The 26,755-nt window shown below is 42.6% G+C and overlaps 1 protein-coding gene and 1 long non-coding RNA gene across 5 annotated transcripts in view; one reads left to right on the top strand and one right to left on the bottom strand.

Moving 5' to 3' along the window:
* The window catches only part of LOC137630497 (uncharacterized), a 119,199-nt gene extending 94,532 nt beyond the window's left edge, over positions 1-24,667 (top strand). For all 4 annotated transcript variants that reach the window (XR_011041721.1, XR_011041722.1, XR_011041724.1 and 1 more), the window contains one exon: positions 24,523-24,667. This is a non-coding gene — a long non-coding RNA (uncharacterized lncRNA). The remainder of the gene's footprint in view (positions 1-24,522) is intronic.
* Positions 1-26,755, bottom strand: part of SerT (Serotonin transporter) — a 107,038-nt gene that overhangs the window by 26,396 nt on the left and 53,887 nt on the right. Inside the window, exon 8 of the mRNA XM_068361997.1 lies at positions 24,506-24,667. Coding sequence (XP_068218098.1) covers positions 24,506-24,667 — 162 coding nt within the window. The remainder of the gene's footprint in view (positions 1-24,505; positions 24,668-26,755) is intronic.

Genomic DNA, 26,755 nt, shown 5'->3' with positions numbered 1-26,755 from the left:
TGTCCAACATACTTTCGTTGTGGGTAGGCTCGATCCTGACGTTGCCGGACGTCAGTTTAATGAAGACCTCCCTAAGCTCAATGATCACCTCCTTCGCCGGGAACAAGACACGAAGGAGAGGCTTGCAGCGTCTCTTTCTCATCAAGTCCAACTTGAAGTTATGGCCTGTGACACAGCAGTACCCGATCACTACATGGTACTGGCCAAATCCCACTTACTGACGGTAATGAAGGACTTGTACCATTTCATAAAGGCTCGTAGAGCCTGTCGTGAATTCGTGTTTGTCGGTGCCACCGTGAAACACGAACCCCGGAGGCTGATTTCCTCCAACATCTGGGGAAAGCACCTGTTTCCTTCGGACCTTGTCAAGGAAATAACGGACAGAGCCGCCACGGAGAATAGGAACCTTCTCCACAAGTGGGGCATGTCCAGGAAAAGGAAAACCTCTCAGGACGATGGACCTCAGCCTAAGAGGAAACCTCAGAAACCGAAACCCCAGCAACGTCAACAAAGACGTCAGTTTCCGGGACCCGCTACCTCCCAAGTGGTTGCCCAACCACAACAGACCTTTCAATTGGTCCCCCAACCGGTGTTGTCACAGTCACCGGTCTTCACCCCTGCCTTTGAACAGCCATCCACTACCTTTCATGCCAGAGGTAGAGGCTCGTCCAGGGGTGCAAGCAGAGACGCCTCTCGTCGTCCCTCCAGAGGTAGAGGAGGAAAGGGAGCTAGCGGCCGAGGCAACAAGTCCTCGGGACACCAGAAGCAATGAAGTGCTTCCGGTGGGAGGAAGACTCCGCCAATTCCAGGATCGTTGGACCTTCGATCCTTGGGCACACAGCATCATCAAGAACGGTCTAGGCTGGAGTTGGGTGCAACCACCCCCAATCTTCCAGCGGTTCTTCCAACAATCGACCCCCATTCTGGAAGAATATGTTCTAGACCTCTTGAACAAGAAGGTGATAAGGAAGGTAAAGTCCACCAGGTTCCAAGGGAGACTGTTTTGCGTTCCCAAGAAGGACTCAGACAAGCTCAGAGTCATTCTGGACTTATCCCCCCTCAACAAGTTCATAGAGAACAACAAATTCAAGATGCTGACGCTTCAACAAATAAGGACCCTTCTGCCTCAAGGTTCCTACACGGTCTCTATAGACCTGGCGGATGCCTATTGGCACATTCCAATGAACCATCACGCTTCCTCCTACCTAGGATTTCGACTCCAAAGGAAAAGCTACGCCTTCCGGGCCATGCCATTCGGCCTCAATGTGGCCCCTCGGATCTTCACGAAGCTGGCAGACGCCATAGTACAACAGCTCCGCCTAAGAAACGTCCAGGTGATGGCCTACCTCGACGACTGGCTAGTCTGGGCTCCATCGCCCGAAGAGTGTACAAAGTCTTGCGACGAAGTTACCCAGTACCTAGAACACCTGGGATTCAAGATCAACGAGAAGAAATCTCGCCTCTCTCCAGCTCAGAAGTTTCAGTGGCTGGGAATCCACTGGAATCTTCAGTCACACCGCCTTTCCATCCCCCAGAAGAAAAGGAAGGAAATAGCAGGGTCTGTCAAGCGACTACTGAAATCCAAACGCATTTCAAGACGACAGCAGGAACGAGTTCTAGGCTCTCTACAATTCGCCTCAGTGACAAACCCAGTGCTTCGTGCACAGCTAAAGGATGCCGCGGGAGTCTGGAGACGATCGGCATCCATCGCTCGAAGAGACCTCAAGAGACGGCTTCCAAACAGACTTCGACGCCTCCTAAAGCCGTGGTCGGAAGCAATGGCCCTGAAAAGGTCCATTCCTCTCCAACACCCTCCTCCTTCACTCAACATCCACACGGATGCCTCACTGGAGGGCTGGGGAGGTCACTCCCACCTGAAACAAGCTCAAGGGACCTGGTCTCCACTATTCAAGACGTTCCACATAAACATCTTGGAGGCCATGGCGGTCCTTCTTACTCTGAAGAAGCTATCCCCGCCGCCCTCGATCCACATCCGTCTAACCCTAGACAACTCGGTGGTAGTTCGTTGTCTCAATCGCCAAGGCTCAAGATCGCCCCAGATAAATCAGGTGCTTCTCCCAATCTTCCGTCTGGCGGAGAAGAAGAAGTGGCACCTGTCTGCAGTTCACCTACAAGGATTCCGCAACGTGACAGCGGATGCTCTATCTCGGACAAACCCGATAGAGTCGGAATGGTCTCTAGACGCAAGATCATTCTCCTTCATCTCTCATCAAGTCCCAGAACTTCAGATAGATCTCTTTGCAACGAGCGACAACAATCAACTTCCTCTGTACGTAGCCCCGTACGAGGACCCCAAGGCAGAAGCGGTGGACGCCATGTCACTGGACTGGAACAGATGGTCCAAGATATACCTGTTCCCTCCCACCAACCTTCTGTTGAAAGTCCTCTCCAAACTGAGAACCTTCAAAGGGACAGCGGCCCTAGTGGCTCCCAAGTGGCCCCGGAGCAACTGGTACCCCCTGGTCCTGGAGCTGCAGCCCAAGCTGATCCCTCTCCCGGGCCCAGTTCTCTCTCAACAAGTACAGAAGTCGACTGTCTTCGCTTCATCATCGAAAATCAAGGACCTTCATCTCATGATTTTCTCTCCCTTGCCGCAAAGAAGAGGTTTGGGATCTCGAAGAAAAGTCTAGACTTCCTAGAGGAATACAAGACCGTATCCACGAGACGGCAATATGAATCATCCTGGAAGAAATGGGTCTCCTTTGTTAAAGCAAAAAATCCTAAAGAAATCACCATTGATTTCTGCATGTCCTTCTTCATTCACCTTCATGGACAAGGATTAGCAGCCAATACGATTTCGACCTGCAAATCGGCTTTGACTAGACCAATTCTATACGCTTTCCAAATTGATCTGTCCAGCGACATCTTTAACAAACTGCCGAAAGCATGTGCTCGCCTACGCCCAGCACCCCCTCCGAAACCGATCTCCTGGTCACTAGACAAGGTGCTCCATTTCGCCTCCAACTTGGACAACGATTCATGCCCCCTCAAGGATCTGACTCAGAAAGTTATATTTTTATTTGCTCTCGCCTCGGGAGCTCGAGTCAGCGAAATAGTGGCATTATCAAGAGAAGAGGGACACATCCTGTTTGCTGATTCAGGAGAAGTGACCCTCTCCCCTGATCCGACGTTTCTCGCCAAAAATGAATTACCCACCAAAAGATGGGGCCCTTGGAGAATATGCCCCCTGAAGGAAGATGTCTCTCTATGTCCAGTAGAGAGCCTCAAGGTCTATCTTCGCAGAACTTCAAACTTTGGTGGAGGCCAACTCTTCAAAGGAGAAACATCGGGCAGCGACCTGTCACTGAAACAATTAAGAGCGAAAATCACCTACTTCATTCGCAGAGCGGATCCGAACAGTACACCCGCTGGTCATGATCCTAGAAAAGTGGCATCTTCTCTGAACTTCTTTCAGAGCATGGACTTTGAGAGCCTTAAAAACTTTACGGGCTGGAAGTCCTCGCGAGTTTTCTTTAAACATTATGCGAAACAAGTGCACGAAATCAAACATTTTGTGGTAGCCGCAGGTAGTGTTATGAAACCTGCACCTAACTCTGCGTAGAACAGTGAGTTATTTGGGACTCTAACTCTTCGGGTGCCTATGTTGACCCTCGAGTGATTCATAGTGATGTCTAAAAACACTTAGTGCTTTTATAACTGTTCTTATCCCAGGTGAAATGTCATAGTGTTACACAAGTGCCGCATGCCTTGAGCATGATGTGTTATTTAAAGACTTGCGTTCCTCGAGAACGAGTACCTACTAATCCTGAAATTCCCTTTCAGATTCAAGAGCAAGCCTTTATTTCTATGTACATTATTATTACTGTAAATGAACTTTACTTTTGCTGTAAATTATTTAATTTCTGCATTGTGAAATAAAATTTCTATTTTATTACTTATGCGTCTCTTTCAGCTCCTACTTACTATGAAATACATACTGTCATAGTTTTATTTATTCCTCCTTTCTTATGGTCATGAAGAATTTAAGATGTCTATCCTTAAATTATATTCACCTTGTCTCAGTAAGGTTCCTACTCGAATACTTACTTCTGATAATCAGGAGATGAATCCTACACACAGTGCCCAACCACCACTGACCTACTCAGAATGTTCCTATACAAATATCAAACATTCTGCTTCATCTCTAAGCTCTTAAAAAGCTCTTCTGTCAAGATGAATAGTCCTTCAATACCACTTTGACGTCGGCATAGCCCATGGGAACTTCCTACCAATGGGGGGCAGGATACTTCGTTCCTATGGTTCTTATCTAAGATTACTTTGCTATTTTGTCAATGCCTAGGCACTTAACTCTGGGGGAAAATCTACCACGATACATTGATTCTCTGGTACTCTTCCATCAGGACGCCATGGCTTGAGCCCAAAAAACGGATTTTGAGCGAAGCGAAAAATCTATTTTTGGGTGAGATAGCCATGGCGTCCTGATGGACCCTCCCTACTACTTCGTCAGTTTGTTCCCACCCTACACAATTGTATCATGGTGATGGGCAGCAACTGGCGCCAGGATAAAGACGCTCGTGACGTCATTAGAGCAATGGCGTCCGTTTGTTTACGTCTCGAGTATCAGTAGTAGCCACGAGTGAGATTAGCTGTGGAACGGCTCCCAGCTATTCTCAGCCCTTACACACCGAAGCGTTAACTCTGTTCGGGGTGGAGATAGCTATGTGGCACGACCAGACATGCGTGTCCCCTGTTGTATTACGATGTCTTAAAGGGAAACCTTTGAGATACTCGCTCCAGAAGTTAGAATTCTGTGATAACCTGTGGTTAAATTCTCTGGGAATATCTTAGTAGTCTTATACCCAAGGAAGCTACCAAACAGGAACCTTCCATCAGGACGCCATGGCTATCTCACCCAAAAATAGATTTTTCGCTTCGCTCAAAATCCGTTAATTGTTATTATGAAAGTTATTTAGGCATTTTATATTTTAAAGATATTAATATGCATAATTTTCCCTTTTTCTGTGTCGATCGTATATGTCAAGAGTTTTAGTGCTTTTAGGTAACTGAGATCTTGCCTTGCCTAGGTAACCCAGCCTAGACAACATATATTTTTGACATTTCCCCGGTTACCCTTGTGTATCGGTTATCATTCATTGGAGATTGATATCTCCTGGAATTATATTAGCCGTTACAAGTCTCGAATAGAGATTTATGGGTAATCTCTCTTCCCTCTGAGAGTAGCCTTAGGCTACAACTCTCTGCGCCGGCCTTGAATTTCGAATTCAGGTATGGCTAGCCTAGAGTTTTCTGTCTTATCCCTTAACAGCAGACGGCAAGTTTTGGGATTCGATCAGAACCTCAGAGTATTTAGTCTTTTGTCGGCAGTCGGTCGGCGGGGTGATTACATTCCCCTGCCGGCTGAGCTGCCGGCATAGGAGGCTAGCCCTCCCTAGATTACACCTGAAGTGGTTGCATGATGCCACCACCTTCTCTCTGTGGTCTAGTAGACTAGTCCTATGCTCGCAGACCCGAGGCTGTAGAATAGTATACAGTGATACCTCGGTAGTCGAACGACTCTATACTCGAACAATTCGGAGTTCGACCAAAATTTTCGAGAAATTTTTGCTGCGGTGCTCGACCAAAAATTCGGTACTCGACCAGCCGAACACGTGACGACCGCATGGGCTTTGTGATGATCGCGCCATCTCGGCCACTCTCGCTTGTTCGGGAAGCATCAGTTCTCTCGAGAGCGTCACTCAGACAACGCGCGATCAGCATTCGTTGTGATTTAGTGATTTTCAGTGCTTTTAATTGCTTTTTTAGCTTTCATAATGAGTCCCAAGAAAGTAATGAGTGTTAAGGGGAAGGAGAAGAGGAAAACAGTGCGAACAACGATCGAGTTGAAGAAGGAAATTATAGCGAAATATGAGAATGGTGTACGAGTGTCCGATTTAGCGGTAGAATACGGAATGGCGAAGTCGACCATTTCTACGTTTTTAAAGCATAAAGAAATGATTAAGAAGGCGAATGTTGCAACGGGAGTTACGGCGGTAACTAAGCAAAGGCCACAAGTGATTGAGGAGATGGAAAAGTTGCTTTTAATATTTATTAAAGAAAAACAGTTGGCCGGGGAAAGTGTTAGTGAAGCGTTCATTTGTGAAAAAGCGTTGCATATCTATGAAGAATTAGTGAAGAAAAGTCCGAGTACCAGTGAAAGTGATTCATTTACATTTAAAGCGAGCAGGGGTTGGTTTGAAAAGTTTCGTAATAGAACAGGTATTCATCGTGTTACTAGGCATGGGGAGGCAGCTAGTTCGGATCAAATTGCAGCCGATAAATACGTGGGGGAATTCGATCGGTACATAAATGAACAAAATTTGATCGCACAACAAGTCTTTAATTGTGATGAGACTGGGTTATTTTGGAAGAAAATGCCAGCCAATACGTACATTACCAAGGACGAGACGAAGATGCCAGGTCACAAGCCAATGAAAGATAGGCTAACATTGTTGCTGTGTGCAAATGCAAGTGGCGATTGCAAGATCAAACCCTTGTTAGTGTACCACTCGGACAACCCCCGGGTGTTCAAACGAAATAATATTTGTAAAAGTGCACTACCAGTTATGTGGCGCTCGAACACTAAATCTTGGGTCACAAGACAATTCTTTACTGAGTGGATAAACGAAGTGTTTGCCCCCCAGGTTAAGGCTTACCTCATTGAAAAGAGCTTGCCAATGAAATGTCTTCTGGTTATGGACAATGCTCCTGCACATCCTCCAGGTCTCGAGGATGACTTGAAAGAAGAATACAGCTTTATCAAAATCAAATTCTTGCCCCCCAATACTACTCCCATACTCCAGCCCATGGACCAACAGGTCATTTCAAACTTCAAAAAACTCTATACCAAGGCCCTTTTCAGAAAGTGTTTTGAAGTGACCAGTGACACGAAGTTGACCCTAAAGGAATTCTGGAAGGAACACTTCAGCATCCTCAACTCTGTTAACATGATTGACCAAGCTTGGCGAGGTGTGACCTATAGGACATTGAACTCTGCCTGGCGTAAGCTGTGGCCATCATGTGTCACAGAGAGGGAGTTTGAAGGTTTCCAACCAGAGGCGGGTCCAAGCACTGCTACCCCTGTAATTTCTGATGACACTGATGTCGTTGAGGAAATTGTTGTCATGGGCAGGAGTTTGGGGCTTGAGGTCGACAAGGATGATATTGATGAGCTTGTAGAAAGCCATTCTACCGAGTTGACTGTGGAGGAATTGTTGCACCTGCAACAACAACAGCAGCAGGATCTGATTGTGGAGCAGGAATCTTCAGAAGAGGATGAGGTAAGGGAGGATGTTCCAAGTTCTCTCATCAATGAAATTTGTTCCAAGTGGGCAGATGTGCAGGCTTTTGCTGAAAAATACCACCCAGAAATTGCAGTAGCAAACCGGGCAGTGCATATGTTTAATGATAGTGTCATGTATCATTTTCGAAGAATACTGCAGAGGAGGAAGAAACAATTAACAATAGACCAGTTTTTCACAAAAGAAAAGAAAGCTGCTACATCAAAGCCTGTTTCTCCTCCAAAGAAGAGACAAAGAAGAGAAGAAACCCCTGAAATAGATCTGCCCACCCTTTCATTGGAGAGAGAAACAACTCCTGAAGGAGAACTACCCCGCCACATCATGGAAGGGGACTCTCCTTCCAAGCAGTAACCTCCCCCTTCCATCCTCTCCACATCCATCCCTGTATGCCATCGAACCGCTGCTCAAAGGTATGTTCACTACAGTACAGAAAATGGTTTAAAATTGTTTTATTTTAGTACAGTAAATGGTTTAAAATTGTTTTATAGGATTTTCTGACCAATTTCATACACATTTAGATAATTATTGTTGTTTAGGTACACGTTTTATTAATATTTTGGGCCTGTTCGAGTGCTTGGGAACGGAATAGAATATATACCATTATTTCTTATGGGGAAAAAAAATTCGGTACTCGAACAAATCGGAGGTCGAACACGGATCTCGAACGGATTATGGTCGAGTACCGAGGTATCACTGTACTCTTGTGGCCTAGGATGGCGCCGGCATTGGAACTCTGTTTCTCCCTTGTTGAGAGGAACAGCATGGTCTGCCATCCCCTTAACTGTATTAGTACCTCCTAAGCTGGAAAATAGAAGATTCTCCTGCCGCTTGGGGTTGTACCGGTACCGAAACAGAGTTTCTTCAAGGTGTGTAGGTCCGGCAACATTGCCGGCCCCTCCCATACCTCGTATAGGACCCTTCCCCCCCCCTCTGTTCTTTTACGATGGCCGAGCCATTGTCTTTCCTGAGCCGGCGTCCTACAACTTTACCATTGCCGGTGGGTTGCCGGAGCCGGCCAGACCCCCTCTCCTCAGCTGACGGCTGTCGGCGACTGACGGCTTCCGGCGGCCATGACGGCTGTGGGTGGGAGGTCCCTTTTGTCACCAAGGTTCTCCAGTTCTCCCTTGAACTGCTGGCCACAACTTCTGTTGTCGGCGTGTTGCTCTGGCCGGCACAGATAGGGACTGACTCAGTCGGTAGCATGCTGACTGTACTAGTGCTGCCGGAGGCTGGCCTACAGTGGTAAGCCGGCAATAGTACTGTGGCTAGATGGAAGCCTGAAAGTTACATTCTCCCCTTCCATTTGAACCTTCTTTTAGGAGAAAGGCAGTAAAATTAGACTTTTACATCCTTTATTACTGTATACATACACAGTAATAGATAGCCTTCACTCCATGCTTTCTCTCTATCTCTCTTAGCTAGCATGCTAGATGTTCCGGCAAGAGCTAGCTAATCCGGCAACATGCCGGCTGAACTACAGTATATGTCTATACAGGTAGTCAGTATATTTGCAGTATAGTATATACGGCAGATGGAAAACTAACGTATATATTATACTAGTAGTTATTTCCAATATATCTTGGGTATCCCAGCCCAGGTATTTGCTGAACCCAATCCTATAGATAGAATAATATTTCATCAATATTCTGATTTTAAATCAGTTTCCATTTACCCTACAATATTAAATTTCGTAAAAGGCTAGTTGTGTGACACCTCTAACCCTTAAAGGGGAGAGCCCTTATCCCTGAATTTCCATGATCAGGAAACTCCCTGATTTAATATTGTAAGGAAGGTCACAGCAAATAGATGGGTTGGGATACACAAATATATGTCTTTTATCCCTTGTGTGAGCTTCTGGTGGTACCGCTCCTATATTGAAAGAATGGCATTCCTTCGATACTCTGATTGTGAAATCAGTCCTCCTTACCTCGCAGTGTTAAGTATAAGGGGGATAGTGCTTTTATCCCTTGTGCGAGCTTCTGGTGGTACCGCTCCTATATCGAAAGAATGGCATTCCTTCGATACTCTGATTGTGAAATCAGTCCTCCTTTCCTCACAGTGTTAAGTATAAGGGGGGATAGTGCTTTGTACACTTCCTTACACCTAGGTGTTTGACCCCCCTTTTTACCTGGAATTCCCCAGTTGGAGGAATCTGGAATTCCCCAGTTGGGGGAATCTCCTTATCTTAATACTGAGGGGAGGTAACAGCATTGGCTCGCAGGGGATACACTGGTATGTGTCTCCCACTATCCCTTTATAGCTTTCTGTCCTAAGCTATTTTTGTCAAAAGGTGATTTTTGCAAATTGTTTATCAGTGTGATAATCAATTGAATACTCATTTCTGCTCTCCTTTCCTTACAGGAGGGACATCAGATGATACATCGCAGTCTTCTGCAGTTATAAGAGTGAGTATTTTCACAGACACAATACATGCAGGTTCATGCCCCCAGCAATATTATTTCCAAATCCCCAACCCCGTCTGAGACCCTCCGACCTGTAAGTAGGCCAGACCTTACTGTCGAAGGTCTCGAAAATCCCAAGTTAATAGAATCTGGTATACAGCTCCAATAAAACAGCAAGTTCAGAATGTTAATCCTTCTGAACATAAGGACCTTACTCAGTAAGGGGTGTTGACAGTCTGGCCGGACCTGAAAGATGTCTATTGGCAACTTCCAGTCAGTCACCCACTCCCCTCCTACCTAGGATCCAAGTTACAGAAGATAACATATATCCTAGACAAGATTCTCGTCGGACTAGATTCAGTCCTAGGATCTTCTCGGAATTAGAAGATGCAGTCAAGAGTAACCAAGCCTAGAAAGAGTTCAGGCATCAATGGCCCTGGATGACAGGCTGTGGTGGGCAGCACCCGAAACGACTGTCTATGAGCATCCATGGAGATGATCCGGCCCCGGAACATCGGGGATGCAAAATAACTTCAAGAAGTGTCGATTCTCTCCAGCTCAGGGGCTTCAATGTTTTTAAAAAAATCATTAAAACCTGGGGTCACCCTAACTCTCCTTTCCCTTGGGGATGTAAAAGGAGATTGCAAGGTCTGTCAAGAGACTATTATAATCAGTCAGGATTCCATGACGCTAACAGGGAGGAGTTTTGAACTCTCTCCAGTTGACGATAATGACAGACCCAGTGCTACGTGCACAGCTGTAAGATGCGTTAAGAGGCTGGAGAAGATACGCATCAAACACTCGAAGAGATCTAATAGGACCAATGATGGTCATTCCCTCTTCGCTTACCCTACAATGACCAAAGGCCACAGGCCCGTAGGCCATATTAGCCCTGTAATTGGTGGAGAAACTCTCTCCATGCAGATCAGGCTGATCTGGGGCATCAAAGTGATAATGAGGCGTCGAAACTGTCGCGGATAAGGGACATCTCATTTCATTAGGGAATGTTAGACATTCCTTCCTTAAGGGAATGGCGCCTATCAGCAGCTCGTTTATAAATGATCCGCAAGGTGACAGCGGATGCTCTTCTCGGGTTCAACCCAATAGAGTCGGAATGGTACATGGACGCAGACCCATTCCCTCCCAGATGGGAACAAGTCCCCAAGCTGCAGATCGTTCTCTTCATCTCGAGCGTCATCAAGATACTATCTCAATATATAGCCCCATACGAGGATCCTCTAGTGATGGTAACAGACATCATGTCTCTAGAATAGAAGGGATGGACTTAGAAATTCCTGTTCAGCCCATCAAATCTCCTGCGGAAGGCCCTCTACATGCTGAGACCCTTCCAGGGAAGAGGGGCTCTGTTGGCTCCCAGGTAGCCCAAGAACACCCCGTTCCCTGTAATGAAGGAACTGAGTCTGAGGCTGGTCCTAGTTATGTACCTAGGATTATCCAGGAGGTTCAGAAGTTCTCTGCCTTCGATTTATCACACTACACCTGGTCCCTTAATCTTATGAATTCCTTGCCCTAACGATTAGGAAAAAGACCGGGATCTCAAAAGGCTAAATAGAATTCCTAGAGGAATACGAGTCTAGTCAACTAGAAGACAATACGAGTCTTCTTGGGAAAAGTAAGTTGCTTTGTAAAGCAAAAGGGACTGAAAGGAATCTCATGATCTTCTGTCTGTCCTTCTCTGTCCACCCCTATAATATAGGTCTGGCGGCCAACAGCACGATGGCCTTTGAGAAAGGAGGCAGTGTATCCTTGGATACTATGAGAAGTCTAGTTCTTCGGCCCTGTCGCCATATAAACCCTTGAGTAAGCACCAAGAGTATGGCCGACTTTGCAAGAGAGGTGACTAGATTGGATCTACGGATCCATGGACCAATATCTAGGTGCAAGTCAGTCCTGACTAGACCTCTTCTACATGCCCTTTAAATGGATTTGACGAATGAAATCTTTAATAAGATTCCGAAAACATGTGCAGGCTTAGGCCTGCAGCGCCACCAAAGACCATCTCATGGTCTTTGGACAAGGTCCTACATTATTCCTCACCTGTGAACAATGAGGATTGTTCCCTCAAGGATCTAACCTAAAAGGTTATTTTTTGGTTTGCTATAGCCTCTGGGGCTAGAGTTAGTGAAATAGTGGCCCTATCTGGGGATGAGGGCCACATTAAGTGGGAGAACTGCATCTCTTTCCCGATCCAACCTTTCTCACTAAGGACGACCTACCCACTAAAAGGTGGGGTTCCTGGAGAATCTGCCCTCTGAGGGAAGATGTCTCTCTAGGTCTGCTAGAGTGTCTAAGGTCTATCTTCATAGAAGTTCAGACTTCAGGAGAAACAGCTCTTTACAGGAGAAACCTTCGGATCAAACTATCCCTACAACTGAGGGCGAAGCTCACCTACCTTATTTGCGGAGCGGATCCTGACAGTACTCCTGCAGATAAAGATCCGAGAAAAATTGCTTCATCACTGAACCTTTCAGTGTGTGGACTTAGGCCTCTTCGCTCATTTACTGATCGGAGGTTGTCCAGAGTGTCTTACAGACACTATGCTAAGCAAGTCTATGGATTGAAGCATTATGTGGTGGCGGCAGGTGGTATTTTGGACCCTGTCGTCTAGCTCTGCGATGAACAGTAAATTGATTGGGACTATCAATTAAAAGGAGAAGGGGTCAGCATTTTTCGTGTGCCTCCCTTTGAATAAGTGTTGCCAAGGTAACACCAAATCTGTTCAGAATCTCAGGTGTGAAATTATACGGATACCACTAGTGCCGTGTGTACATAGTACACAGTGTTGTTAAACTATTTCATGTACAGAAATTATAAAGAGAAGGCTTATTAAAAGAGCTTTTCTTCAGTCTGAGAGTGGCACTCATCATTTTTCCCCCTTTCAAAAAAGGGAACATTAATTTCTGTGTATGTCTCTTGTATAATTTCCTTATCATGCTACATTCATTTAGCATGTAGTCATTTATTAGGAATAAATGTCTATTAAAATGCAGTTGCGTCCTAATTCGCCCGACAATTACATGTTTAAGATGCCAGAGTTCCTCGACTTACTCATGTAAGTATTTCTCATATCATTGTATGCTTACAAACAACGGATGGGGACACTGATATTGGTTCCGCAATATATACAATCCTTGAGGCTGTTTGTATTCTCAGTGTATACTTATGTTTGTTCATACAATATATGCTACCTTGAGGCCCCTTTTCTAACGTCTAAAAATGACTCTTCCCTGCAGGGGGCAGGAAGCACTAACATTGTTATGCTTAGTGATAATGACGGATAACGGTAACGTCATTTGTCTCAATTGGTCCTTTAGGCCGTACTCAATTGGTCCTTTTGGCCGTAGAAATATTGTCCCAAGGTGAAGGCACTGATGAAAATCCACAGATACATTAATTCTCTGGTATGTTTCCATCAGGACGTCATGGCTTGAGTCCAAAAAATTATATTTTAATTGTAAAATAAATTTTTGAATATACTTACCCGGTGAATATATAGCTGCAACTCTGTTGCTCGACAGACAAAAAAACTGTACAAAAAACTCGCCAGCGATCGCTATACAGGTTGCGGGTGTGCCCATCAGCGCCAACTGTCGGCCAGATACCATACTCCATGTAAACAAAGACTCAATTTCTTCTCATCCCACTGCGTCTCTATTGGGGAGGAAGGGAGGGTCGTTTAATTTATATATTCACCGGGTAAGTATATTCAAAAATTTATTTTATAATTAAAATATCATTTTTAAATATTTAACTTAGCCGGTGAATATATAGCTGATTCACACCCAGGGTGGTGGGTAGAGACCAGTTAAATATGTTTACATCTTATGAGCTAAGAGTTTTTATTTCATTTTAGAAGTTATCAAAATAACAAAAACAAAATAAATAGGTACCTGGTAAGGAAGTCGACTTAGACGATAACTCTGCCTTATAAGTACGTCTTCCTTACGGAGCCTCGCGATCCTCTTAGGATGCTGACAGACCCCTAGGAGCTGAAGTATCAAGGGCTGCAACCCATACAACAGGACCTCATCAAACCCCTAATCTGGGCGCTCTCAAGAAATGACTTTGACCACCCGCCAAATCAACCAGGATGCGAAAGGCTTCTTAGCCTTCCGGACAACCCATAAAAAACAACATTTCAAGAGACAGATTAAAAGGATATGGAATTAAGGAATGTAGTGGTTGAGCCCTCACCCACTACTGCACTCGCTGCTACGAATGGTCCCAGTGTGTAGCAGTTCTCGTAAAGAGACTGGACATCTTTCAAGTAAAATGACGCGAACACTGACTTGCTTCTCCAATAGGTTGCGTCCATTATACTTTGCAGAGATATATTTTGCTTAAAGGCCACGGAAGTTCCTACAGCTCTAACTTCGTGCGTCTTCACCTTAAGCAAAGTTCGGTCTTCCTCACTCAGATATGAATGAGCTTCTCGTATTAACAATCTGATAAAGTATGACCAAGCATTCTTTGACATAGGCAAGGATGGTTTCTTAACTGAACACCATAAAGCTTCAGATTGGCCTCGTAAAGGTTTAGTACGCTTTAAATAGAACTTAAGAGCTCTAACAGGGCATAAGACTCTTTCTGGTTCATTGCCTACGATCTCCGATAAGTTGGGAATATCGAAAGATTTAGGCCAAGGCCGAGAAGGCAGCTCATTTTTGGCTAGAAAACCAAGTTGCAGCGAACAAGTGGCTTTTTCCGACGAAAATCCGATGTTCTTGCTGAAGGCATGAATCTCACTGACTCTTTTAGCCGAGGCTAAGCATACCAGGAAAAGAATCTTAAGAGTGAGATCTTTCAGGGAGGCTGATTGTAACGGCTCCAACCTGTCTGACATGAGGAATCTTAGTACCACGTCTAAATTCCATCCAGGGGTAGCCAAAAGACGCTCCTTGGTGGTCTCAAAAGACTTAAGGAGGTCTTGCAGATCTTTATGTTGGAAAGATCCAAGCCTCTATACCGGAAGACCGATGCCAACATGCTTCTGTAGCCCTTGATAGTGGGAGCTGAAAGGGATCGTCCTTTTCTCAGGTATAAGAGAAAATCAGCTATTTGAGCTACAGAGGTACTGGTCGAGGATACAGAAACTGACTTGCACCAGTCTCGGAAGACTTCCCACTTCGATTGGTAGACTCTAATGGTAGACGCTCTCCTTGCTCTAGCAATCGCACTGGCTGCCTCCTTCGAAAAGCCTCTAACTCTCGAGAGTCTTTCGATAGTCTGAAGGCAGTCAGACGAAGAGCGTGGAGGCTTTGGAGTACCTTCTTTATGTGTGGCTGACGTAGAAGGTCTATCCTTAGAGGAAGACTTCTGGGAACGTCTACTAACCATCGAAGTACCTCGGTGAACCATTCTCTCGCGGGCCAGAGGGGAGCAACTAACGTCAACCTTGTCCCTTCGTGAGAGGCGAACTTCTGCAGTACCTTGTTGACAATCTTGAACGGTGGGAATGCGTAGAGATCCAGATGTGACCAATCTAGGAGGAAGGCATCTATATGTATTGCTGCTGGGTCCGGGACTGGAGAGCAATAGATTGGAAGCCTCTTGGTCAGCGAGGTTGCAAAGAGATCTATGGTTGGTTGACCCCAAGTGGCCCAAAGTCTCTTGCACACATCCTTGTGGAGGGTCCATTCGGTTGGAATTACTTGCCCTTTCCGACTGAGACAATCTGCTATGACGTTCAAGTCGCCTTGGATGAACCTCGTTACTAGGGAGATGTCTGACCTTTTGACCAGATGAGCAGGTCCCTTGCGATCTCGTACAACGTCAGTGAGTGGGTACCTCCTTGTTTGGAGATGTACGCCAAGGCCGTGGTGTTGTCCGAGTTTACTTCCACCACTTTGCCTCGAAGGAGATACTCGAAGCTTTTCAAGGCCAGATGAACTGCCAACAGCTCCTTGCAGTTGATATGCATGCTCCTCTGACTCGAGTTCCACAGACCTGAACATTCCCGACCGTCCAGTGTCGCGCCCCAGCCCAAGTCCGATGCGTCCGAGAAGAGAACGTGGTGGGGAGTCTGAACAGCCAGGGGAAGACCCTCTCTTAGGTTGATATTGTCCTTCCACCAAGTCAGACAAGACTTTATCTTTCCGGAAATCGGGATCGAGACCGCTTCTAGCGTCTTGTCCTTTTTCCAGAGAAAAGCCAGATGGTATGAAGAGGACGGAGGTGTAGTCTTCCTAGTGATACAAACTGTTCCAGGGATGACAGCGTCCCCACCAGACTCATCCACAGCCTGACTGAGCAGCGTTCCTTCTTCAGCATCTTCTGGATGGATAGCAGGGCTTGATCTATTCTGGGGGCTGATCGTCTTGTTGTTCAGCAACGTCCTCATCAGATAGTTCCTCATCCGAAAACTGATGAGGAAACGGCAACGGAGTGGGCAACGTCTGGTTCGCTGAGTCCGGTCGCACTGGTGCATGCGTGACGGAGCCGGACGCAACGTCATGGAACTGCTGCACAGTCTGTGAACTGTCAACAACCATGGGTGCGCGAGGACGCACAGCGTCCACCCGAGACTGTCTAGACCGTCTGGGTTGTGCAGTCAACACCATACCGGGTTGCGGAGGTTGACGCACCGCGTCAAAACAAGTCACCTCTGATGGTTGTTGAACGTCCTGAACGTCAACAACCACCTCCGAGCGTCGCTTAACGTCAACGTGCGGCTGGCAACCCACACTGGGTAGCATCGGTGGAGGAACCACCTCAACTGGTAGACGCGAGAAGGTTACCTCAGCGTCAACAGGACGCACAACCGACCGCTTGGAAGGTTGTTGGCCAGAAGGTTCAGCAGCAACCTTCTCCGCATTAAAGTCCTCTATCAAGGACGCAAGATTGGACTGCATGTCTTGCAGCAAAGCCCATTTAGGGTCTACGGGAGCAGGTGCGGCAACAGACGGGGTTAGCGACTGAGGCGGTACCGCTTTCCATCCCTGAAAGCCTTGTTTATGCATGACATAATTGTACAGCAAAACTTCAAAGGCTCGAAAACAGCTGTGAAGTTGACCTGTAAAAAACTTGGAGCGTCTCCTGGCCAGGCACCAGGGAGAGTTTACGAGATTTGAGAAGTCTATCTGGGCAGAGGCAGGAACACCCAAGCCGAGAACTTCTCTCGTGACATATCAGACTCTCGCTCTATAAGCCAGTCTAAAAGAAGGGAAAGCAAAGGCTGTATCCCCCAAACTCCTCCTGGTGATAAACCAGTCGCCTAGCAAACGTAAAGCTCTCTAGGAGAGCGAGAGAGCACTAGCTTATAAACAACGGCTTCGAAGTAGCTAGGCCTAGTGTAAGCTCTGACGTTTAGGCAAACGAGGAGCAGCAGTTACAAAAAGATCCGGACAAAGATCCTTAAAAATCAGCATGATTTAATTAAAGTCCATAGAGGGCTAAGCAGCTTTAGGCTCCTCTCCGTCTGACAGAGTCCTCAAGGGAATATCAGTAGGAGGGGGAACAGCAACTTCCTCATCTAAAGGAACCTTGTCCGATAATAGCTGAGTCTCAAGCAAGGGAGAGACCTACCGTGGTGGCAATGCTTTACAAGCAGAGTCCAAACGCACTGGTGCATTAGTAGCGGACCAGGACGCAACGTCATGTAACTGCTTGACAGTCTGTGAACTGTAAACAACTGAACTGTCAACAACTGAACTGTCAACAACAACAGGTGCGTGAGGACGCACAGCGTCCACTCGAGACTGCTTTGACTGCCTAGACTGAGCAGTCAAAACAACTCTAGAATGCGGAGGTTGACGCACAGCGTCAAAACAAGTCAACTCCGATTGTTAGCGAATGTCCTGAACGTCAACAGGAGCATCAGCAAGTGGCCTAACGTCCAAATGTGGCTGAAAATCCACACAAGACCGCATCGAGTGTGGTTCTAAACAACCTGACTGACGTGACTTAGCTACGCCAACGTCAACAGGATGCACAAAGGAACGTTAGGTTGGCTGAAAGCCAGGATATCGATGAGATAAACGGCTAGGCTCAACGGACTAATCGGCAGAATAGTCTTCCATAAGGGAGGCAAGCATATTCTGCATGTCTTGCCGTACAAACCATTAACCCTGGATAGGTACGGTCCTCGGACACCCCTTTAAGGGTATACTCGGACGCGAACGACCCCGACGCCAAAAAAAATTCTTGAAAAATCAGTTTTTGCAGTAACCTCCTTTTTTCTTTTGCCAAAAAAAACTTCAATGAATGCTTAAAACAACTGTATAGATAAATACTACTCATCTGCAGAAAAACTATTTATTATAAATATTTTAAAAAATTAAGTAGAAAAAAAAAAAGACCTGACATAAAAATTCATAAAAAAAAAGTTTATACATATATACACAAATCCTTTTAGGAATTGATTCTTGAATGTTTAGGACACATCTTGATGTATTTTGGATGAAGTCAGACCCATGGAGGTGAAGATCTGAAATGAGAAAAAAAGGGTAACTTTTTTTGGCCAAAAAAATTTGTCCAAATTTCATGAATTTTTTTGGGTACCCAAATGAAATAGGAAGTGGCTAATTTTTTTAGGGAATAAACATATGTTATTCTAAAATAGAAATATGTAAAAAAAATCTTCATTATTTTGTAAATTACATTTATATCAGGGGCCATATCTAAAGGTAATTTTTTGAGTACTTAGAAATTCCGTAAAAAAATACATATATTTAATATATAATATGATATTTATGCAGGTAAAAATATACCAAAATATCACAAATTCTATAGGGAACAAGAATATATATAGATAGGGCAGCTTACGCTTCGGATATGTCCACAAAATGGCCGCCAACCACACTGACTCAGACTCCCTAATCTGCCACTTGAAATGTAGGAAGGGTATGTCAATTTCAAGGTGTTATTTACTAATCTAATTATTATTGGATATGCATAAAAATTGTATGGTGGGTTGCTGGATAATTGTCGATTATTTGACGACTATAAAATTAAAATTCTGACCCAAAAAAATTTTTTTGAAGGGAAATAAAATCGAAAAAAAAAATGTAAAACAATATTTTAGCTAAAAAAATTTGATGATATTCAATCAAAAAAAAAGTAAACAAAATTTTCCGACAAATAAACATCTAGAGGAATCATTACTCTGTGATAGTTCCTTAGTACGTAGTAATTTTGAAAGAATTGGGAAAAAACGAAAAAATGGCAATCACCGGAAAATCGAACACATACCTATATATACGCCATATCTGGCTAAAAAAAAGATAGGCATGGGTAGCCAGATCATCTAGAAACACTTTCCAACACTATAAAAATATAAGTTTTGCGACACTACTTGCCAATTCCTTACGGTAACATGTCTAAGCAAAAAAATGCAAAACAAATAATAAGGGGCACTCGAGGAAAAATGGCTAACATTCTAATATACGGCATTTCAGAAAAAAAAAATTCAGCCACGTGCTAGGCAAACCATCAAGGCACATTTTCCGACAAATAAACATCTAAATGAATAATTACTCTGTGATAGTTCTTTAGTACGTAGTAATTTTGAAAGAAATGGGAAAAAACGAAAAAATGGCAATCACAGGAAAATCGAACACATACCTATATATACGCCATATCTGGCTAAAAAAAGAAGATAGGCATGGGTAGCCAGATCATCTAGAAACACTTTCCAACACTATAAAATTATAAGTTTTGCGACACTACTTGCCAATTCCTTACGGTAACATGACTAAGCAAAAAAATGCAAAACAAATAAAAAGGGGCACTCGTGGAAAAATGGCCATTCTAATATACGGCATTTCAGAAAAAAAAAATTTCAGCCACGTGCTAGGCAAACCATCAAGGCATATTTTCCGACAAATAAACATATAAATGAAATATTACTCTGTGATAGTTCCTTAGTACGTAGTAATTTTGAAAGAAATGGGAAAAAACGAAAAAATGGCAATCACAGGAAAATCGAACACATACTTATATATACGCCATATCTGGCTAAAAAAAAAATAGGCATGGGTAGCCAGATCATCTAGAAACACTTTCCAACACTATAAAAATATAAGTTTTGCGACACTACTTGCCAATTCCTTACGGTAACATGACTAAGCAAAAAAATGCAAAACAAATAATAAGGGGCACTCGCGGAAAAATATCCAACATTCTAATATACGGCATCTCAGATAAAAAAAAAGACATGCACGTGTTAGCACAACCATCAAGGCACACTTTCTAACACATAAACATGAAAAAAAAATCAATAATATACGGCAATTCCTTACTACGTAGTAAATTTTTACAAATATTGAAAAAAAACAGAAATTGGCAACCGCAGTTAAATACCCAATATACCAATAACTACGTCGTATCTGACAAAAACAAAATCACGCATGGGTAGCCAGATCATCTAGACACACTTTCCAACACTAAAAAAGCAAAAGTTTTACGACACTATTTCGCAATATCTTACGGAAAAATGACTTGGCAAAAAAATGAAAAAAAATGAAAAAGGGACACTCGCGGTAAAATGCCCGACATTCTAATATACGACATCTCAGATAAAAAAAAAGACATGCACGTGTTAGCCCAACCATCAAGGCACACTTTCTAACACATAAACATGAAAAAAAAAATGAATAATATACGGCAATTCCTTACTACGTAGTAATTTTTACAAATATTGAAAAAAAACAGAAATTGGTAACCGCAGTTAAATACCCAATATACCAATAACTACGTCGTATCTAACAAAAACAAAGTCATGCATGGGTAGCCAGATCATCTAGACACACTTTCCAACACTAAACAAGCAAATGTTTTACGACACTATTTGGCAATATCTTACGGAAAAATGACTTGGCAAAAAAATGAAAAAAAATGAAAAAGGGGCACTAGCGGTAAAATGGTCCTCGTGGTGATGAACGACATTTTAACTAAAAAAAAAAACATGCACATGGTAGCCAAACAATCCACCAAGACTTTCCACAACTGATAACCTATACAAGTTGCACCATTCTACGACAATTTCATAATACGTAATAACTTTGATAATTATGCAAACTACCCTAGAAGGGTAAACTCGGACGCGAACGACCCCGACGCGTCTCAGAAATCGGGGAAGGAGTACAGCTACAGCAATGCACATCTGGACACTACTAGAGCGTGTAGGGGAGACACCTCCTGCAGGTCGATCACCCACAAATTCAGTCACGGGGGTGAGTCACGTGAGAAAAACCTGTTTTTTTTTGACGCTCGGGGTCGCAAACGACCCACCGTACCTATCCAGGGTTAAGGATCAACGGAAATGGTTGCGGTAAGAGACGAGGGTAACGTCTGTGACCGCAACACTTTGCCAACAAAAAAGACTCTCGGAGTCTGTGTTACGCTTTTGTTTGGCGGCGAGCAGTTTTCCGATGACTGCATAGGGTCAGAGCTGTCCTAATGGCTGCAACCAGGACGCTGGACCTGTCCTGAAAGGACTGACTTTCGCTTAAGGGCCTCGAAACCTTGTTTCAGGTTTCTTATGCGAAAAGCCTTCGGATGACGAGGAGAAAATTGTCTCTCTCGCCTTATGGTAGGGGAGATCTTGGTAAGATACAACCGATACCATAGAGGGAAATGTCTGTTCGCTGATCAAGGCCTCTCGAACCCATAAGTCGTACGACATTACTTCTCCCCTGGGCTTGGGAGCTTGCAAGAGGTCCCGGACTAGGTGAACGATAGGCACGAACAGACGAACCCTCGGACGCAACACTGTAACACTTTGCGCAATATCACTTTATCACTATGATTTTCTGTTTTGCACTTATTTCACTGAAATCGAAACTTTTACTGATTTCTACCTGAAGCACGCAATTCTACCCTCATCAAAAGGTAGTAAATGCGAAATCAGTCGTATAATGCAAGCACATTAATACCAGCAAAAAAAAAAAAAAAAAAAAACAGTAAACATCTTTTAAGATAAAAAAATTCAGTGGTTGGGGAAGAGAATAAACACTAGTTCATTCAAAACTACGTTTTCAATCTCTCACCGTACATTGCCTGGGGACGAGAATAAAACTAAAAACGTTTTATCCTTTCTCCCCGTACAGAGACTAGGGACGAAAGTAACTCGAGAACGTTACCCGCTTGAACGGAACGTTTTCTCTCCTCTCTCTCCCTCTGTCTCTATCTCTCTCTCTCTTTCTCTCTTGATTTCGCACCTAAGAGAAGAGCCCAATTACGTTTCGTCAAAAAAACATGTTATTTGACCAAAGGAAAAAACTGAAAGGATTTTCAATTAAAAAGTTCCTTTAAAATAGAATTTAAAACATTTAAGTTTTGAAAGAAGAATGAACAAAACGTCAGAATCGATTTACTCTTTCTGCAAAGTGAAACCGTGATACACTCTCTCTCTATCGTAACGATAGAGCGCAAACTGCGTAGCATAAATAAACTAAACGTTAGTTCATCTTTGAACACAGTACGAAGACTATTCAAAGAAAATCTTTCATAAAATATTTCATTTAAAAAGTTTTAAATCCTTAGCTCTTTAAAAGCTATTTACGATTGAAAGGGCTCAACGTTGATTAACTTCGGTTTCCAAGTTAGGACCGCCTACTCTCAGGAAAGGTCGCATATAAACAAAACATTAAAATTTATTTATTTATTTTTTTTTTTTATGTTTATTATAAATGGAAAGTTAATCGAAGAGGCCTAATAAAGGCGGTGAGATATAAAATATATAGAGGAAAATCTATAATTAATTTATAACGTGATAAGATAATTACTAAAAGCCTAAACACACTTCCGTCTAAGGGAAGGGTCGGCCATTTAAAAGTCAAAGAAAGTCCATACTCTCTTTGTCACCAAAAATTAAATCTATCCAAAACGAGTCCAAGATTTAAGATGAAGATAAAACACCTGCACTGCGAAAGCTCAAACCAAAATGAAGTACTTCACCAAATATGTTGAGAAAACTCCAGGTTCTACAGCGAGTAAAAGTACGTCTTGTCGACATGTCGACAGAGAAGAAATTGAGTCTTTGTTTACATGGAGTATGGTATCTGGCCGACAGTTGGCGATGATGGGCACACCCGCAACCTGTATAGCGATCGCTGGCGAGTTTTTTGTACAGTTTTTTTGTCTGTCGAGCAACAGAGTTGCAGCTATATATTCACCGGCTAAGTTAAATATTTAAAGTTAAATATTTAAAAACGGATTTTGAGCGAAGCGAAAAATCTATTTTTGGGTGAGATGGCCATGATGTTCTGATGGACCCACCTTTCTTTTCTATGAAAAGATCTTCACAGTTTCCCCCCCCCCCTGAACCTCTGTATCTGTAGCACCATGCTCAACGCTACAAGGAATGACCGCCAGAGGGAGTTGGCGCGATTGTGATACGATAGTAGTAGGGGAACCAGTGTAACCTCTAATGCGGCTACCCTTCTAATTCTGCCACGTATCCCCATCGAAGCGTAAAAGCTATTCAGGGTGCAGATTGCCATGTGGCATGTCAAGAATACGTCCCCTGATTATATACGATACCCTTGAGAGTAAATCTTAAGGGTACTCGCGCCAGAGATTAGAATTCTGTGAAACCTTTGGTTTGATTCTCTGGGAATATCACTGTGGTCATATATACTCTTGGGAAGCTACTAAAGGAACCTTCCATCAGGACGTCATGGCTATCTCACCCAAAAATATTTTTTTCGCTTCGCTCAAAATTCGTTTTATACCCTTACCTTTTCTTGAACTTGTTCTCATAGGTCATTTGTGATGCAAGTCTAAGTTAGGTTTTATGGAATGTGTTTTTCAGTGTGTTAATGGGTCAGGTGGTCAGATCATTGTCCATGGCTATGCCAGGAAGGTTGGTGGTCTAGTCATGTTAAGGTCAAGGGCCATGTGACAGCCCCACAGAGACTTTCTACAGTCCCCTGGGTAGATCGCTGGATTTCTCAAGGAATGCAGGCAATTGAGGCAGAAAAACCTATGAAGCCAGCTTCCTTATCAGGGGTGCCAAGTTAGCAAGGGTGGTGGTCTAGTCATGTTAAGGTCGACGACCGTGTGACAGCCCCACAGAGACTTTTTACAGCCCCCTGGGTGGATCACTGGGTCTCTCAAGGAATGCAGGCAAATGAGGCAAGAAAACTATAAAGCCAGCTTCCTTACCAGGTAGGAACCAGATAATTGATACAGGTAATTTGTAGCGATTAATAATTCTACGAATTCCCGACGGGGTTATGGTTTTCTAACCCACCACCAATGGTGTCAATCAGCTATATATATATGTAACTACCAAGGAAGTTACATATTTAAAAATGTTTTTTTTATTTTAGAATAAATTTTTAAATATACTTACCTGGTAGTTACATACAGTATATAAAAGGTCCCTTCCTCCTCCCCTCTGAAAATAGGGGCATGGAATTTCTGAGGACTTATGGGAATGGTTCCAGTTACCTAGTTAGAGGGCGCGCAGATATGACCACCTGCTCACCTGTCGGTGATTGCCGCGAAATTTGAATTTCTGCCGTGCGCACGACGAATCGGCAGGATTAAGCTATATATATGTAACTACCAGGTAAGTATATTTAAAAATTTAATTTAAAATAAAAATAGCATATTTCCAAGGAGAACAATGTACAATGAGAAAAAGACCAGCTATAATATTTAAATTGTCCCATCAATTGTAACTCATACAAGACCAGCCTCTGTACATTTAACAAAGTAATTGTTAATTAAAAAGACCCTTTGCTTGGCAAGAATATTTTACAAAGATTTTACTTCTACTTATATATTATTACTTACCTCTCTGAATGTTCCAGGTGTAACAATGAACATATAAACTATGTATAGCGGGATACATACAATGGATGAACAAGTCAGGACCCATCCAAGTGCTACAGCCCATGTAGGAAGATTGAGGGCAGTTGAACCAGTTTGTAAAGCAAATGACCACACAAACAGGACCTGTTGAATAAAAATATGTAATCAATGCAAAATAATACTGTATACTCTAGTTTCAATCCAATTTTATTTAGTACTCTCGTAGTGAGATTTTATATATGGAAGAGAGGAACATTGTTACAACCACTCAATGGGTTTGATATTGATATATTAAAAAAAAACCTCAAAATGTATTTGAATATAACTTATATTGTACTGCATTATTCTATAATGTAAATAAATATCTTTCATATCCTAAGCTAAACTATTCTTCAAAATTATTTTTCAATTTCACCCTATAACAGATAAGACACATCTGCTATGACATATCTAATCTCAGTTACGTTCTAAATGAAAAGAATCATTAAAAATATATTGCCTCACAAAAGAAATACTGTATGCAAAATTTACCCTCATGAATGAACCTTTGTGAAAATTACATAAAGAGAACTGGTGAATTTTGTAAACATTGCTGAAATTTATACTGGTAGATACTGAAAGAAGATAAATGAAAAGGTATCCATAGACAACGTGACATGAAAAATCTATATTACAGATGAAATAGAAATTGAACCTATTTTCTATAATCAACATGAGTGTTAATCTGATAATTAACACATTATTGCAAAAAAATATATATTTCCTGTAAAATACACATCAAAATATACAGTATCATTTGTATTTTCTTTATATGTAAGGCCACATAACCAGGTACCCATGGACAAGACCCTTTTGATAAACTGGTTTTAATGTTACAACTTTTACACTAAGGTTATAGTATATCTGATGGCTAATGTAGACAAAGAAGATGGCTAATGCAAGCTGATTATTGTTAAATATCCTCTTACTAAAATTATTGAAGTCATTATTAATCAAAATTAATAGAGAAACTATGAATACTGTAATTTCTAGAGAATTCAGGTTGTATAGTATTTCCTTATAAAAAATATTAAATTAATTTTAATGTAAATATTATAACCGAGGTGATCTTTATTGAGAAAAATGTCAATAGAACACTAGAGTGTCTGGTTGAAACATAAGAGCAATTAGGGAAGAGAGGGTGGAATAAAACCATTCATAAGAAAATACAAGCTATTTAAGAAGGAAAATTTCCTGATACATTAAGTTATGTCTGTATTAAGAGTAGAGTAAATTAAGGAGTAAAATATATCCTAATAGTAAGAAAGTATAAACAATCAAGGATGCACTGTTCTTTGTATTAGACATGAAAAATTATAAAATGTCAAATTTGTAATTCATTTGTATTTTTCTAACTAAACAAACCTTGAGCTCTTTACTAGGATGTATTGTTCTGACTTACTGATAAACTAGCCATAAGCTTTTATGTGAAGTATTACAACCTGCTACTATAGTCTATTTTTTATAGCAGTGCATATTTGCACTTGACTCACAGGGGTGCCCTTTTAGCTCGGAAAGGTTCCTGATACCTGATTGGTCGGAAGTATTTTTGTCCGAACACCTTCATTGTTCTCGAATGATTACCAAGTAATGTGAATCGAAACTTATTTATTAACCTATATTTCTCCATCATATATATATTTTGTCAATAAACAATGTGAAAGAATAAATATATTATAAAGAATCGTCTTGGTAAGTCTAGATTTAATAACACAATCCGCCGAAGTCAACGACAGCAGCTTGTTTTCGGATACACGCTTTGTAATTTTGTAATTTTTCACATATTTTAACACAAATTGGGATAGATTACACTCAGCATAAGTTAAACATGTTATTATAAACTTTCTTTGAATACCAGAGCTTACCAAAAACATGGAATTAATAAAACCCGATATTTGTGAAAACTTATGGGGAGGTGAAAGAACAGCCTGTAGCGGCCTGGCGGAAAAACGATCCCTTCTGACTCGTAGACGCAGTTTGTTTTTTTCTTTCGTAATATAGTTCGGCCTATTCCTTTCAGTTTAGATAGTCTTACATTGTTTCTCTTCGTATTATTTTGCTTAGTATTTTCCCACATTCCTGTTCCTCACCGAATATCTATCTATTTTCCCCGATATCCCTTCTTTCATATAGGCCTATGTGATATCCGCACTACGATTCCTTATGTTTTGCACCTAACGTCAGTATGTGAAT

Source organism: Palaemon carinicauda, chromosome 38 (assembly GCF_036898095.1).
Source record: "Palaemon carinicauda isolate YSFRI2023 chromosome 38, ASM3689809v2, whole genome shotgun sequence".
Classification (NCBI taxonomy): Eukaryota; Metazoa; Arthropoda; class Malacostraca; order Decapoda; family Palaemonidae; genus Palaemon; species Palaemon carinicauda.
The sequence above is the reverse complement of the archived record's forward strand: the minus strand, read 5'-3'. Positions and strand labels throughout refer to the sequence as shown.